This window comes from Mycteria americana, chromosome 3, assembly GCF_035582795.1.
Source record: "Mycteria americana isolate JAX WOST 10 ecotype Jacksonville Zoo and Gardens chromosome 3, USCA_MyAme_1.0, whole genome shotgun sequence".
NCBI classification, from domain to species: Eukaryota; Metazoa; Chordata; class Aves; order Ciconiiformes; family Ciconiidae; genus Mycteria; species Mycteria americana.
The window spans coordinates 77,297,235-77,315,197 of NC_134367.1; the positions used below are offsets into that span (position 1 = coordinate 77,297,235).

General features: G+C 39.0%; 1 protein-coding gene across 2 annotated transcripts in view; it reads right to left on the reverse strand.

Annotated features, from left to right (window-relative positions):
- Positions 1–17,963, reverse strand: part of PRKN (parkin RBR E3 ubiquitin protein ligase) — an 802,017-nt gene that overhangs the window by 475,851 nt on the left and 308,203 nt on the right. For both annotated transcript variants that reach the window (XM_075499098.1, XM_075499097.1), the window contains exon 4: positions 10,534–10,652. In XM_075499098.1, the coding sequence (XP_075355213.1) occupies positions 10,534–10,652 (119 nt within the window). The remainder of the gene's footprint in view (positions 1–10,533; positions 10,653–17,963) is intronic.

The window sequence follows — 17,963 nt, forward strand, 5'->3', positions numbered from 1 at the left end:
TATTCCAACAATACAGCAATCCTATGATGGCTGCAGTTGTACATGTAGAGAAAAAAAATTGCTTATACCAGGGCAGATTGTTCTCATTTGTAACTGTTTGAATTTATAGAGTTGTGAGGTAGTTGTACCCGCTCTAGGAAGTATACTGCTTTGCCTACAAAAAAGTTAAAAATCTCCTCCTTCCCAGACAAAGTATTTTCCCTTGTCTGAAAAGTCTGCGTGTATTGTCTTGCCAAAAGCACGCTATTTCAGTTAAATTGAGATTTTTACATCATTAGACTGCTAGAATATTTCTCTGCAAGACACTTCCAAAATATGTTTCATACTTATTACAGAGCCCCCACAATTTTATTTCTGCTTTTAACAAAAGCAGTTAAACCATTAAGTCTTACATAATAATAAACTGATGTTCAGAGCTCTTACCAAAGAACAGGTTCTCCAAATAAAGTCTAGAAAAGTTACAGGGTTCAATGTTAAATTTATATTTGCATAGTTAAAAAAAAAACCAACCCAACCCACTCCTAATATAATGAAGTTCTTAACACAGAAGCATTTGCTATCTATCCAAAAAACCCAAAACCAAACATAAAACTCTTCTATATTTGAGATATACCACTGAACTCAAATGGCCTTTTTTCCACGTAAGGAGCAAGCTTTAAACATATGGCAACTACTACAGGGAACCGAGGATGTCTTGTTTTGTCCAGCTGCTTACAGCAGAAAAACTTAAATGAATACTAACAATTTATCTGTGGATTATTAACTGGTCAACACCACACATCCCTAAGGACCTATTTATACATTAGGCAAATCTTCCTGAGAAGAGGGGGAAAACCTTCGTTAGAACACTGCATACCTCTATCAAGAAAGCTAAATCAATGTAACTACCATGGTTGTGGTTGCATCATGTTAAAGATATTTTATACTAATGGAGCTCTAAGGAAAGGTTTAACAAGTTTGACCTTAATACCTTTAGATCACAAGCCTATCCAAACAAGTCTAACCAATGTAACTTAAAATTAGCTGATATTTTAGTTACATAAGTCTGAGTTTTTACTTACATCATGTTTAAGAACCCTAAACCTTTTTTATTAACTGCTTCAGTCCAAAACCAGAAAAAAATCCACAACCTCAGACATGAGGCAAAAATGTCCCAATTTGGAGGCGTTTCTTCCACAATGAGGTAGAATAGAGACCTGTTTATAGTTCTTTTAGAGGTAAACAGTTACTTTAATCTGGTTTTAATTAATCACCTTAATTAACAATAATTAATAAAAAACCCTATAATTAATAATAATAAGGTAGACATTATATCAGCTTCTTAATGGAGATTAAGGTAAACATTTAAGAAAATAGTTTGGCATTTGCTACTTCTGCTACTACAACACCTCAAGTAAATATAGCTATTTTTTCCTCCTGAGCCACCTGGTGCATTAATATTCCAGCACCTTAACAATTAGGAAAAAATTACTGACCCTTTAGAATTTTTTAATATTCATCATTATGAAAAATGTTGAAATAAGGTAGTGCGAGCATGATCTCTCTGTACCCACAGCTATCTAAGGAATAGTACTGGGAAGACAGAAGTTTGGCTGTACTTTAATAAAGAAAGCAAATTAGGAGAGTTATGCACTGGGACATCTGAATCTCAGCGGCAGCTGCCATATTAAAAAAAACCCCACTGTCACAGTCCAAGATTTGTTTGTACTGTAATACATTCCAGCAACACATCCACAGCACATTATGGTCTTACTGAGTAGAAAAAGGGATTCAAAAGATATAGAGAGATATATATACGGGAAGGGGAGACCAAGCAGGATTTACCTACACATACAGCTTAAGATGTCAACAGAATAGATATGGCTGTAACGTTTAAAATGCTGACAAACATTCACTGTATCTCCTTCCAACACAAAAGGCTAAGAAATTTTAGAGAGAGGGTCTTCTTTGTGAGGGGAGGAGTTACTGCATGGAGAGAAGGCTGTCTTTACATATTGTTAAGACAGTGACAGCAGAACTGCCAATAATTAATATGCCAAAAGATGTAACCGAAAAGTATGCAAACTTTTCATTTCCCTAGCCAACATCACACCCTCTTGCAGTCAGATTGTCTGCACATATGCCAGGGGAGGGAAAGAGTGGTCCCTCTCCAGTTACATTTCTGCGCCCAAGAACAGCCCAAACTAAAGCTGAATAAGGCTTACTTATCACATCTGTTGGTACTCCTTTTTTTTCCCCCCAAAGGTAAACATCTAAACAAAAAGATATAAAAAACATGAAAAGAAATAGCACAAGACCTATAAAAGAATGAAACAGATAAAATCCACAATCTGATCTACATGTAGACATGATCCCATGCCACCCAATGGTAAGCGCTCCAAATTTCTAAGGATTTCAGGAGAAGCAGGAGTTATGAAATACAGGAACTATTTATCAAAGGATCTTTGATTACAATTCAGAGAATGTGCAATGTTACACAAAAGCAATTCAAAACAACGAATATTTTGGAGAAAATGAGTATTACTCTGAGCATGGGATTTTTTACTAGTCCCAGGCTTTCGGTGATGTACTGAAATACACACTAGGGGTGATCGCACCACTGTGTATAAATATCTGAAGGGAGGATGTAAAGAAGACAGAGCCAGGCTCTTTTCAGAAGTGCCCAGTGACAGGACCAGAGGCAACGGGCACAAACTGAAACACAGGAGGTGCTGTCTGAACATAAGGAGAAACCTTTTTACTGTGAGGGTGACTGAGTGCTGGCACAGGTTGCACAGAGAGCCTGTGGCATCTCCATCCTTGGAGATATTCAAAAGGACATGGTCCTGGGCAACTGGCTCCAAGTGGCCCTGCTTGAGCAGGGGGGGCTGCACCAGATGACCTCCAGAGGTCCCTTCCAACCTCAACCAGTCTGTGAGTCTGTGCTTCTGTGATATCACAGCAACTGCGAAGACAGGATACACTGAACACCATCTATATTCCTAGGCATGTATCTATCTTCTCTGGCAAAAAGGGTTCATGAGACATTTGATTCAGAGATTCATGTAAAAGTCCAATCTGAAAGTAAATTTGGTAACTGTTCTCCTTTTCATTTATGACTGTTGTCACCCAGGCCAGAGAAACCCACTTTAGCCTACATATTAAAGGGCAGTTTCATTTCACTGCATGACTTGAAGTGGTACGTAACACTGAAGTAATTTTCTCTCTTTCCAATAATTGGTATTTTTTTCCAGCTTTTAAGACAGTTTATAACATGTAATCTCACTGAAAACACATACTGCAATAAATATTATAAATCATGCATAGATATCTCAGAGCTTCTAATAGAATTAGAAGTTAAAATATACTTTGTTATCCCATTAAAATGAAAGAAAAACCTATATCTTATTTTTTCAACACCAAGGCAAAACTGTTTCCTTTGCAAAGTTTATTTTGCATCAAAGAATTGCTGTTCCTGTCTTTTGGAATGGATGGAATAATTTTCTTCATAAATCAAGTATGCATTTGTTTTAATTTACTGTATATACATAAATTAAATAATTGATGTCCAATGTAGTGAAATTTCTCTTAAGAGATATGGAAAAAAGAAATTAAAGAGGTAGCCAAAACCCTGAATTAAACTATCAAGTCTTCTGAATCCTCCCAACTGTTCTCTTCAGATGGCGCGTAGCACTTTGGAGGCCAGCCTCAATGGCAGTGTCACTATGGAAGGCAGGTGCAAGACTGAGGCTGTCCTTTAAGGGGTTCAGTGTGAAGTGAGACTCAGAGCCAAAGAAAGAAGTGGAGAAGAAAGAATAAAATGGTTATAAAATAATTTTGCAGTCACCCAATGTTGAGCTTTCTTACTTGTACAATAAGTGCCACAGGATCTTAAACAGGCCCCAGGAACATCTGTTGGAGCAGCCCCCCCAGGGTGTGGCTGGATTTGGCAGAGTCTAACATACCATCAAAAAAAAGAGACTTTTCAAGGTAGAAATGTAGGCATTATTTTTTTTCTTCTGATATTCATATTACTAAAAGCAATGAAGACACTGGCTGAGCAATGGCAGAATCAGACCTGCAGACCCCATGCGATGCTTCTTAGGAAAGTTCCATCAGTAATTCTGGATTCTGGGTCAGCTCGGCACCAAATTTATTTAATGCTGATGCCCTGCTCCAAGTCACTGCAAGCAATAGGAGAGCCATAAGGAAGAGTGGACGACAGAAATTCCTTACAAGGATGGCACCTGTGGAACCACAGTAAAACTGCTAAAAATATTGGCCTCCTTGGTCAGGCCAATTAGTGGTAGATTCTCCTTTGCTATAATGGAAAAATATTCTCTTCCAAGACAGATTTTGTTATTGGAAACTGCTCAAACCTTCTAATGGATATGACAGATAGAGGCTTTGTACCTACTTTAGCATAGAATTGTGCATGAACTACAAACACCACTAGGAGACAGGACTTACTATCATAATATAGTCCTGCGCTAAGAGTCTCAGCAGTTCATATTTAGCAGGCCCGTGACCATCAGATCGGGTCATGAGAGAAACAATTGCACAAAAGAGTACATTTGCCTGTGTAGCAGGCAGGGGAGGATCAGAATATGCCAGATTTCTCTCTGGCATCTGGGCACATCTGGGCTTGAGCTACGCAACAGGATGACATATCTGTATCTTAAGATGTTCCCTCACTCTCAAAAAACACGGGTTCACTAGAAAAAAAATTAGGCTTATGATTAAGTATGATGACTTAATATAACTAACGCAGAAGGATTTCCTGAATCTGTGGAAACGCTAGAAAAAAGAGTTCTGAGAGCTCTTTTTCTCTGCACTGGTCTTCTCAAAGCAGCATTAACATCAGTGCCCAGTGGTGGTAATTTAGATGTCAGAATTGAAATATTTTTCATTATTTATGTAGAAAGAAGCACATATTGAATACATGTAATTTCCTGTAAGTACTACTTTTGTCGGCCAAATGCAGGGAAATTAAGCTATTTTTGTACTAACACATTCATTAGCAGGAACCCAACAATAAATGGTTGCTTCACATTTGTTAGTTTGACCAAGGAGCACACATTACAATGGTAACTTTCCTATGCACAGTATCCGATAGAAGTATTTTAACACACAGTGTTTGTCTTGTGTTAGCTAAGATGTAACAAAAACAGTTTTATCCTCACAGCAAACCTGTAATTTTGGAGAGACAAATACCTATGTCATCCAGTCTCAAGAATTCAATCACATTTTTAATATCTCCCCAGCCTGTGAATGAGATCACACTTTATCACATTGCACTCCACTGGGTGGAGTTTATCTTGCAGTTTAGCTTCGAAGGACAAATTGATTTTTTGTAACCTGCTTGCAATATTACCCCAGCAGTGGTAAGCAGCAGTGGGGAGAAGCTGACTCAGCAGTGGTAAGGGCTAGATAATTGCAGAGGTGCTACTTGTCCCTTTCTCTTTCAGTCAGCCTTGCTCCGATGCAGTGAGCGGTACTCCTTCCTTTCTCTGTCACCGAGCCAGGATACAAGTAATGAATTCCAGGAAAAATATGTGCTCTGAAATGAGCAGTGGTGAGAGGTAGTGCACTGTGGAATGGAGTTTCACAATGATATGTTAAAAAAAGAGAGATCAAAAGTAAACTGCCTTTTTATTCTATGTTACTGAGAATCTGCTAAGTTTATATTCATTAAAAAGAAAACATCCTACTTCAATAACTCAATTAAAATGGAGTTAGGAAGTAAGAACTCGAAGAAAATGACTGTATTGAAGATCTTTCTCTTCCTAGGAAACAGGAAAGTATCAAATTCAAAATACTACACAATCATCTATTAGGAAGACCACTTAACCTATCTATGACCTGTTATTTTGTCAGTCACTGGAAGGCACTCGAAAGACACTACTGCTTTTCTCTTGCAGAACTGTGATGTACCACACAGCCTACACTAACTGACAAGCTCCCTAAATGACAAGCTTTTCGTGGTGCCAGAGAAACAAAATTCAGCAAATACCCTTTTCTTTGTTAGTTTTAAGATTAAAAGCAACAGATGAAAGCAATGTCTCTAATATGACAAAAAATGAAAGAGCAGTTCTGTGGCAGAGACAGTTTAACAAACCCCGTGAAGTCAGGAGGCTGCTCTGGAGCATGGAGGGCAGGGACAGCAACAGGACCGTATGCACCAGCTGCTGAATAACATCCAGATGTGCTGTCAGTGCCAGAAACTAAGTCTCATCTCAGCTGCAGGGAGTTAAATCAGATCTGAACATAACTCCCCATGTCTGAAAAGATCTGAAATAATGATGTGAGCTATAAGGAACACTTGAAAACTATAGAAGAAGCTATGCAAAACTCCTTTGGTGCTTGTACTAGAGGATATACCGAAAACTCAGCCAGTACTACAAAGGACGCAATGTGACGCCATCCCTGGAAGTATTTAAAAGACATTTGGATGAGGTGCTTATGGATATGGTGTAGTGGTGGCCCTGGTAGTGTTAGGCTTATGGTTGGACTCGATCTTAAAAGTCTTTTCCAACCTATACGATTCTGTGATTCTGTGATTCTGTGAACGATTACCAAATAGTAACGAGTCATGAGTCCTCACAGGAGAAGGGGCCTCACCATAGCACCTGTGGCTGAGCATGGAGACCTAAAGTCTATTTACTGCACTTCAGTCCAGATTCTTACCGTGGTTGAATTTTGTATTATGACAAACAGATACCAAATCAAATGTTACTGTCTTTTATACCAGGAGTATGTCACAGAGTTAGTTACACTGAACACGTGTGCTTTATGTGTATAGCTTGGTGTATACCAGTTTATAGACAGGCATTTTCCTTTTCATTATGGAGTTAACACTGTGAATGTTAACATCACTATGGCTCCAAAAAAAGAACTATAAATGTGACTGCTATAATCAGGGGGGTTTTGTGTTTGTTTTTTTTTTTCTGGAAAGAGGAATACCCTAATTATCTGAATCATGGCTACTGAAACAAATTGCAGCATTGTATGTATATGAAATAAATATTTTTAAAAGCTTAAAAACAACAATAGATACAAAACAGTGTGAAACTAATGACTAAAATTTTCGAGCTATTTGAAGAAAGTTGCTGGCAGGCTTGTAGGTGGTCTACACAAGACTCCCACACTCCAATCTTTCCAGACATGCTTTTGTGCTTGATTAATTAGAGAAACCAGGGAGAGGTGATACTTTTGCAGTGACTGATGTTTTCTTATAATTAAATCAATCTGGTATATATCTCCCATAAAGCATTAGGTCACAAAATGTTCATAAAACGCCAACCTAAGTGTCATCTGGAAAATTACAAATTTCATATTTAGATGGATGTCTTTGGTAAAAATAAAAACAGTGGGCACTTTAATTTCATAGAAATATAGTATCATAAATTTAGTCTGAGCATCATATATTAAAATAATGCTATGCAAATAGGCATGACAGTTAAATAAGGTATTAGAATAAGACTGTTTAAATGAATAAGTAATATTTTAAAATGTCAGTCAACACACCATGAAAAAAGAAAGCTCATTTTAATTAGGTTGGTCATTTGTGGCTTAGGTAGGAAAGGGATTAGCATGTAGAGTAAGTTAAGGCTGCCCAAAGCTTTGTGTGGGTTTTACACAGGTATTCACTTTCATCTCAATAAAAGAATTAGTGTAACAAATGCTGGCTTACATGGTGCTTTGCTGCTTATGGCACAAGAGAGCTTCTCGAGAAACTTGCTGTGTTGCCATGTAAAGGTCAGGCACAGTTTACAGAGAACTGGAAAAAAAAAGATCTTAAAAAAAATGGCTTTGCTGACAAATCTGTAGTATGGTGGTACAGACAAACTTTTTTATAGTTTGCTTATGTCAACTTTATTTTGACTAATTTCTCTATAAAAGGAAAATAATTGTAGTACCAATAGAGAAGATGTCTGTCAGCAATCACTGGCATAGTCCAGTGGGATTGGAGGGGCAAGGTAGAGGGTTTGGGGTAATATACTAACTTACATGATTTTTTTTTTAATGTGCACAAAAGTCAAGCAATTGACAGTAACGTTTGCAGCCTGACATAAGTTCCTACTATAGACTGCAATGCATTGAAGAAAGCAGAGTAGATACAATGCACTTGATGGGATGACCACACTTGTGCCTAGCATTAATGCAGAGAGGTCTCTACACAGTACTGAAAAATAAGTGGGGCTTAGTACATATTTCAAGCTTCCCCAGCTGGAAATATTTTCTGTCTCCCTGGAAGATGGTCCAGAAAGTGAGAAGAAAAGCGGCCACAAGGGCCATGCACATACCAAATCTGCACCTAGTCTACATAACCACAGGACTGAGGTAGATGGTATGTATTTATAAAACAAACTGACTGTTGCATAGCACATTCACGGCAATAAGTGTGCCCATATTGCAAATATTGGACCTTGGAAGTCCTGAGGACTGCCAGCCCAAACTGCTGGAACAGCACACTCGCTATTCTCAACTACCGTGCTCCGCTCGAATTCGAGAGGAAAAGAATAATAACAGGTTTTCTTTGTTTCGGGGAGAAAGTAACAAGAAACTTAAGTGCAAATTATTTTCATAGATAAGCATTATTTAAAAACTAAACCAGACAAAAATTATCATTTGATCCCATCTAAAAGATATTTCCCTTTTCTCTTTTGTACTTTTATGCTGAAGTACCTTCTCAAATCTTCTGAAAGCTGGGATTTTTTTGAATCAATCTTGAAAATCGTGAATGCTTCCACTACAAGTTTCCAGATACTTTCTTTTCATATCCATTGTAAAATATGCTAATAGAAAAAAGAAGCAGCTGCACTCTGCTCATTCAATGGAAATTATCAACTTCTGTATATTTATTGTGTTATTGACCCTGTATTTGCCAAAAGAATGTAGGCCCATGTACATTCCAGACAATCAGATACAAAATGGGTCTTTAGAAATCTGCCATACTGGAACTTTTTATAATAGGGTTTTTATTGTGGAGTTATGAGGAATTCTTGGGAGACAATAAAGAGATTTTTTTTAAGTCTCCAAAATGAAGAACACTATTTAGCAGATACTGTAAAAACCAAAAAGTTTGGAAATTTATTTAAGTCTACTTAATACAAGGAACATAACGATTCCAAACCAAATGGCAGAGGTGTGAAAGTCATCATTTCCAAACGTGGGCATGCCGAAGGAAGCCGCTGACTCTAGCAAAGGACACATGTTGTGCACTGTCAATGCAATACACAAGGTTGAAACTCATCTAGTGATAATAGCAGTATCTTTCAGGAGCACTGACTGCTTGTATTCAAGCTGAACGCAATGTCATCTGTGCTTTTATCCATCTTGAATATTATACCACTGAAAATGTACATTAATGGCAACTTCTCTTGTGTCTTGATTTATATGTGATTCAAGCCTATACTAATCACCAATATTTAAATGCAACTTTGGGGAGAAAACAAATCCCCTTAGATGTGTTCATTTGGAACACCACAAATGCAACACTTCCAAGCCTCTGAAATAAATCAGAGATAGTCAGGTAATTCAGGAATAGCACACAGAGCTTGAGGGGGCTTGTTGTTGTAGCTTTTTGAATTAGATGTGTATAAGCGTTGCTACAGTTTATTCTTTTCAATGAGAATATAGGAGTTGGGTTTTTAAAGGGTCTCACTATGCTATTATGTGTAAAGACATTGAAGCACTGGGCTACATCAAGAACATCAAGCTGAAATTTACCACTTTAAACCACAGTGAAAGACAAATTTAAACACAAATCTGTGCCAAATATGAAAGCCCTTCCCCCAGTCTATAGCATGGTAAGGCTCAGTCTCCTGCAAAACCTAAGCCTCTCACATAACAAACCTGGTTGACAAACACCGTGATTTATGAGAGAGGAAGGACTCTCATTCCCCAGTAGCACAACCAGTGAAATTCAGTAGCACTTAGACAAAGAAACCCTCCAAAACTTTACACTACTGCACATTCAAGTCAAACAACACTCTCCCATTTTATGATGCAAACCAAGCTTGACAGATCTCTTACTAACTTTCTGTCCCGGCACAATAACTTTCCCTTGACTTTACATGCAGCAGCTAGGCTGGAGAGATTAATATTCTCAACTGCACAGCCACTTAATCCCTCCTTGTCTCATTCCATAATGGTGACAATCAAGACCTGAATTCAGGTCTTTCTGTGGCCTTAACAACTGCTCCAAGCCTTGTATAAGCATCTATAATTCCAACTCTTTAGCACACATGTAGTTGTATACATTGTACATACTACCCGGTTAATCATTAGTCCTTAAATATAAAGCTAAGAATGTCTTTACAGGATTGGAGCTCTAGTCTGCAATGTGTTCCTTGCGTGTGCTGAAAATAATGGAGATAAGTGAGTGAAATGTTCATGAACCTTTGAATTACTCTTCTCAGTTATAAACAGCAAGAAAAAAATTAAGTAGAAATACATATATACATAGCCAGATGTATGCAAATTGATGAAACGAGCTGTATCATTTCCACATACTCCAAAACCTTGAAACAAACAAACAAAAAAGCTTACCCTTGCCAACGTCAGCGTTCCTTGTTTACACACACCGCAGCGGACCCTCAGTTTCCCAGGTTTCACAGCTTGGCAGACATTTTTGCAAAAAACATAAAAACTGTTGTAACTAGCTGCACCTGTCAGGAAGAAAAAAAAACAACAAACAAAAACATTTGATGTATACTGAAAATCAGTAACAAACTGTAATGAAAGGCTCCTATTTGGCTTTATAAGTGGTAAGTAAAAAAAATAGGTCTTATCTTGCCTGGTCTAGTTCTTAACACTTCTCAGTAACTCCTACTTCTTGATCAATAGTTATAGGTGAACTACACCGTAACTCCTAGAAAATGCATCCTGTCTTGAGCTTGAACTTACCACTGATGAGCACCAACTGTAATCTTTGGCAAGTGATGTATGAGATTAATTACCCCAGCTCTCCATAATTTGCATCTTACTCCTAGTCTAAATTTGTCTAGCTGCAAGTTTTAGTTGAGTTCAAATTGCGTGAGTATTTCCTTGGATGAAGTTTAAAAGATTAGTTTGACTAGTATCACAGCAAGAAAACAAATATTTAATTTAGCAAATTTAGTTTTATTCATGGAAGACTGGGAACCATTTCTTTATTTTTGCTGGCAGCGGTATAACCTAGCAAAGTTTGTAAACTGCTGCCAAGATATTAGGCCAAGTAAATTTTCAAGGAAAATGAAATGAAATGCATTCTGTTCTGTGAAACTATGGAACAGAAGACGAGAATTGTGTGAGCCTGGGGCAATGCTAACGCATTTGATTTCACATGCCATCCTGATCACTGTTTTGAGTAAAACCCTTTTTAGGATGGCTATTGCTATTCCTTAGAAAATTATGGAAGAATCATAGCGTGGTTTTAATCTAGACTAGAAATCTCCAAGTTCAGAGTCTCAAACTTATGATCAGATGTTGAACTGAGACCAGAATAAAGTTTTTAACAATTTTTTCCCAATATCAAGAGGAATCCTTGTGGAGATTTGACCCATTAACAGTGATGAACTTCAGAATCAATAGCAGTCCCCCTGAGATCAAAAGCTTTTCACTGTTTTCTTCCCCATTCTCCTACTTCTCCCTTCATTTATCAGCAATATACTTTTTATGTATATTTGAATCCCAACATGTTACTACAGTAAATATGATCTGGAATAATGTTTTTAAACATGACTGACTTGCTCTATTTTTGCATGTCCTTGACATGATAAGGGTCAGACCCTGTGTTCTGCCAATGAAAATGCCTACCAATTTCGTGTTACACCTAGTCATAGGTGTCCTAACATAAATGTGCAACTAGTTTCCACAACTCAACTTCAGAGAACTACGTCATCCAAAAAACTTTTTTTCTAAGAAAATGTGGTTGTCTTCGAATAAGATGTACACTGCTGAAAGAAGACATTTTATAACACTTTTTCAAGTTTTCAGAAAAGTAATCTACATAAGAGTACATCAGTGATGCATCCAATATCAATTTTAGTCAACTGATCTATCAAGTGTTTTCATTATGCTTCCCTGGAGAATATTAATCACCATAGCAGAACATAAAGCATAGAAGAATTTAAACTGAATTCAGTTTTTGTGGAAAATTAACACACATCCATACATTCACAGACATACAAACTTTTCATAGTGCAATAGAATAAGTGCAACTCAAAAGAAAAAAAGGCTTATGCTGAACTATTTAATATATAGTACAATGTTGAGAGGTGAATCCAAACTAAATATGACAAAATTTTGGACATTTGGATCTCTGTTCACTCATATTTTGCCTGAGGCTCCTAACACTAGGACTGAGAGCATGTCTGGATTAGACTCGCTTTGAGCTAGAATCCACAACAAAAATCTAAACTACAGTATTGCAAATGAGGAGGAGTGCACTTGCAAATGACTGTATTTTACTTTTGGCCATTCCTCTATGCGGATCAGCACGTCAACTGATAAAACAAAAGGGCAGTACCTTTAGCACAATTCAAAGGAAATACTACATGACTTAAGTAAGCAAGAATGCTATTGCTAATAGAAGCCCACAATAAACAAGATTATTTCAGCCACTTATTCCTGACTTGGTCTCAAGCGTAGGAAGTGAGACCAGAGCCCTTTACCTATTTTGATATCACCAGTCCTCTCCCATCGCTCCAATTTCTTATATGGGCAGCCTAATGAGACTAATGAGACTGCTGTTTCTATTCACATGTAGAAGTACTTGTCCTGAGTAGACCTGTGATGCCACTACTCACTGTCCTAATTCGGTCCTATTGTCCAGAATGATTCCTGACATGACTCTAATGAAACCCTTCCAGACAAACAGAACCATCTTATTGAGTACATGAGCCCTTACAGAGTAAAATATTTTGTTAATTGGGTTGATGCCTTTCCTGATCCAGTCCTCCACTCCCTGATGTCTTGTGTCCCTGTCTCACATTTTAAACGAAGTTTATTTCAAGCAGTAAACTACTTGAGGCAGGAATCATGCTTTCTGCCTGCTTTGTGTTCTAAGCTCATTCCATCTGGACCCAAAGATAAAATTATATTATTGATAATACTCTGCAAAATATTCACAGGATAGTATGGCATAAATCAGCATGACTGAATACTGCAGTAAAAAATAGCAGTCATAGGAGAGGCCTAAAATGAGAAATATTGCTGATTTACTATAGAGGATAAATCTTATGCATTAGCTTGATATTTACTCCGTGCAAAAATAGACTACTTTGGCTCAATACTCATTTTTCTTCGCACTTTCCATATTTTTTTCTTTTTTCATGAATATAAAAAGTACCCCCAAACACATCCCCTATGCACAAATTTGAAACACAAGAAACAAATTTATAATATAATGAGTTGGAGCAGTTAAGCAGCACAGATCTATTCAGAGACCCAGAATAACTTTTGAAATGCCTGCTATAGTAGGGCTGCTGGAAAGGCACAACACAAGAGGAATGTTCTGATTTTAGGAGGAAAGTGTAAATAGAGATTTTCAGCAATCCATTCACCATTTTATGCAGATGTGCTGATCTCAGTCTCACAAAGCGCAGTTACATCATTAGGTGTACGTCCTGAGCAGCATCACCAGGAGTAGCGAAGACTGAATTAAAAATGCAAACGCTAAAAGTCAGCATACAGTACAATACTGATGGCCAGCATTAAACTATTTACTGACTTGTTAATGTCACTGTGTATTTTAGCATGGCCCTTAGCTGAGTCTGCATCCTCTTGAACCCCTTTTCAGAGAGGAACTGAAAGAAACAGGAACAAAGAAATCTGCTTGATGCACCAGCTCTGACGTAGCAATATTAATAAGAATTGCAATTATGGCACTGTGCCAGTAATCACTAAAATTGCTGCAGCACCAACCTTAGAACCTTGTCTTTCCTCATTCAATCATGGTCTATAAGTTTTCATAAAGCTTTCCATTAAGAATTTGTAATACCGGCACTCAGCAAGAATGTGCAGACACAGCAAATTACAAGTTAAAAAAAAATGCAAGTCCCTTTATAAATGCTGATTCTGATACTGAACGTGAGCATTAATGCCATAAATAAATAAATAAAGTTATGACTGCTAGTCTTCTTTGCAGTTACATACATTGGTGGGCAGAGGAAAACTGAGGGCAAAACAAATGTGCTGTATCTGCAGTAACTCTTTTCTGAGAAGGTAAAGTCACAGCAATCTCAATTTTCAGGCCCATATTCCAAATATTTAATTGTGGGGTAAGGGTCCCATAATAGTCTCTTTTGACCATCAACGATTCATCTGTTGGTCTGGACACTCTTATCTATATTGGTCTGGACACTCAATCTATATTGACCGGCCTGGCTGACTAGAGAGCTCTGGCTCGAACTCAGGAAAAAGAGGAGAGTCTACGACCTCTGGAAGAAGGGGCAGGCAACTCAGGAGGACTACAAAGGTGTAGCAAGGCTGTGCAGGGAGAAAATTAGAAGGGCCAAAGCCGAGCTAGAGCTCAATCTGGCTACTGCTGTAAAAGACAACAAAAAATACTTCTTCAAATGCATTAGCAGCAAAAGGAGAGCTAAGGAGAATCTCCAGCCTCTATTAGATGGGGGAGGGAACACAGTGACCAAGGATGAGGAAAAGGCTGAGGTACTTAATGCCTTCTTTGCCTCAGTCTTTAATAGCAGGGCCCATTGTTCTCTGGGTACCCAGCCCCTGGAGTTGGAAGATAGGGACGGGGACCAGAATGGAGCCCCCATAATCCAGGGGAAATGGTGAGTGACCTGCTGCACCACTTAGACACTCACAAGTCTATGGGGCCTAATGAGATCCACCCGAGAGTACTGAAGGAACTGGCAGAAGTGCTCACCAAGCCCCTTACCATCATTTACCAGCAGTCCTGGCTAACTGGGGAGGTCCCTGCTGACTGGAGATTAGCTAATGTGATGCCCATCTACAAGACAGGACAGAAGGAAGACCCGGGGAACTACAGGCCTGTCAGCCTGACCTCGATGCCAGGGAAGCTGATGGAGCAGATCATCTTGAGTGCTATCACATGGCATGTAGAGGATAACCAAGGGATCAAGCCCAGCCAGCATGGGTTCAGGAAAGGCAGGTCCTGCTTGACCAACCTGATCTCCTTCTATGACAAGGTGACCCACCTAGTAGATGAGGGAAAGGCTGTGGATGTTGTCTATCTAGACTTCAGTAAAGCCTTTGACACGGTTTCCCACAGCATTCTCCTGGAGAAACTGGCTGCTCATGGCTTGGACGGGTGGACTCTTCGCCGGGTAAAAAACAGGCTGGATGGCTGGGCCCAAGAGTTGTGGTGAATGGAGTTAAATCCAGTTGGAAGCTGGTCACAAGTGGCATCCCCCAGGGCTCAGTTTTGGGGCCAGTTCTTTTTAATCTATCAATGATCTGGACGAAGGGATCGAGTGCACCCTCAGTCAGTTTGCAGATGACACCAAGTTGTGTGGGAGTGTTGATCTGCTTGAGGGCAGGAAGGCTCTGCAGAGGGACCTGCACAGGCTGGATCAATAGGCCAAGGCCAATTGTATGAGGTTCAACAAGCCTAAGTGCAAGGTCCTGCACTTGGGCCACAGCAACCCCATGCAACGCTACAGGCTTGGGGAAGAGTGGCTGGAAAGCTGCCAGGCAGAGAAGGACCTGGGGGTGTTGGTCGATAGCCAGCTAAATGTGAGCCAGCAGTGTGCCCAGGTGGCCAAGAAAGCCAATGGCATCCTGGCTTGTATCAAAAATAGTGTGGCCAGCAGGAGTAGGGAAGTGATCGTGCCCCTGTACTCAGCACTGGTGAGGCCGCACCTCGAATACTGTGTTCAGTTTTGGGCCCCCCACTACAAGAGAGACATTGAGGTGCTGGAGCGTGTCCAGAGAAGGGCAACGAAGCTGGTGAAGGGTCTGGAGCAGAAGTCTGATGAGGAGCGGCTGAGGGAACTGGGGTTGTTTAGCCTGGAGAAAAGGAGGCTGAGGGGAGACCTTATCACTCTCTACAACTACCTGAAAGGAGGTTGTCGAGAGGTGGGGGTCGGTCTCTTCTCCCAGGTAACAAGTGATAGGGCAAGAGGAAATGGCCTCAAGTTGCACCAGGGGAGGTTTAGACTGGATATCAGGAAATTTTACTTCACTGAAAGGGTTATCAAATTGGAAGAGGCTGCCCAGGGAAGTGGTTGAGTCGCCATCCCTGGAGGTATTTAAAAGACATTTGGATGAGGTGCTTAGGGACATGGTGTAGTGGTGGTCTTGGTAGTGTTAGGTTTACGGTTGGACTTGGTGATCTTAAAGGTCTTTTCCAACCTGTGCGATTCTGTGATTCTGTGATTGTGTGATCTGGCTTTCCCACACCAGGTGGTACATCAGCATGTCTTTAGAGAAACCACTTCCTTTGAGTCTCTACCATTACATTACTCTTATCTTTAAAGATGATGCAACAAGGATCTGTCATTTTGTTGATAAGTATTTTCTTTAATTTACTGTAAACTGAAAAAGATGCCACCCTAAAGTTGACCTTACAAACCTGAGTTTCTCATAGGTCCAAAAGCATTTTTCAGCACATGATCATAAGCTAATTTTGTAAGAAGCCACATCCAATATGTCAAGCTTCAGATAAATCTGACTTGGAAGCATGGAAAAAAAAATTCTTTAATTTATTCACATATGATAAATTAGCAGCCAAATGAATAATTTCCATCTGCATTGGTGAATTCCTCTCATAACTTGTTTCGACATAGCAAAACTCATTTAATGCACAACTGCCCGGCTCACTGGTCTACCTTAACTGCCCTTTGATTTGGTGAGAACACTTACAGGACTGAATCTTTCAGGGAAAGTAAGGACATGTCTCCTGTCTGGAGTCCCAAGAAATGTCTCTCCCATCTGCAGTCATAGAGAATTCACAACCTCCTTCCTCAGATCATCTGTTCTAGTACTTCAATATCTTTATTTTTAAAAAGATATTCCTTATTTTTAGCTTTAATTTTCTGTGCTGAAATTTAAAAATTACATCCTCTACTTTCCACCGAAAATATGGAAACCAATTTATTTTCTTTCTTTTTGCAGCAGGTTTTTGTATTGGTTTTCTATTTCATGGCCTAGTCAACCCCGATATGGCCATTTCTGTCTTGTACTTAATACTCTCTACAGCTCAAAATATTTCTCTTAGACTTTTCTTTAAATAGTGTTAGGTGCAGCTCCCTAAACTTGTCATAATTTTCCAGCTGAAATCTTTCTAATGCTGAGCACAATAGGATCCTTTTTTTTTTTTTTTTTTAAAGACATCTTGAAAGTTATACTTCTGTTTACCTGTTCCTGTATAATATTTTGCTTAACATTATGGACATAACGTAATTGGTTCCTGTTCAGTCTATGATCTAAAGTGAACCTCCAAACCCTTATCTGCTTCACCTATTCTGTATTTGCGTTGCTGAATACTGCCAGCCAAATGCAATACCCTGTGCTGGCCCCTTCTGAGCAGCATGGTGGTTTTTTCAAGACTGTATTTCCAATTTGTCATGATCATTTGACATTCTCAGGCTGTCCTCTAGTTTATCCGCAGTCCCTCCTAGCTTGGTGATGTCTACAGATTTAATAAGTATTGTGTCTATTCCATCCTCTAGGTCATTAATGAGAATATTGATTAATATCAGACGTGGGGCAGATCCATTCAATTTATCCCTCCATTTTGATGATGAACTACTAATAACTACTCCCCAGCTACAGATTAGTAGACAAGTTCACAGCAACCCTACTGTATTTTTACCTATATCTGGACCCCCAGTTTGCTAATGACAGTGTCATGCTAAATTGTAGAAAACCTTACAAAGGTGAGCATGTGATATCTACTGCTTTCTTCTCTCCACAGTTCAACATGATCTGGTTTTTGATAAATTAATTCTGGTTGTTACTCTTGTTCTTGGATTCTTTCAGATACTTGCAAGTGTTAGATTTTTCCTCCA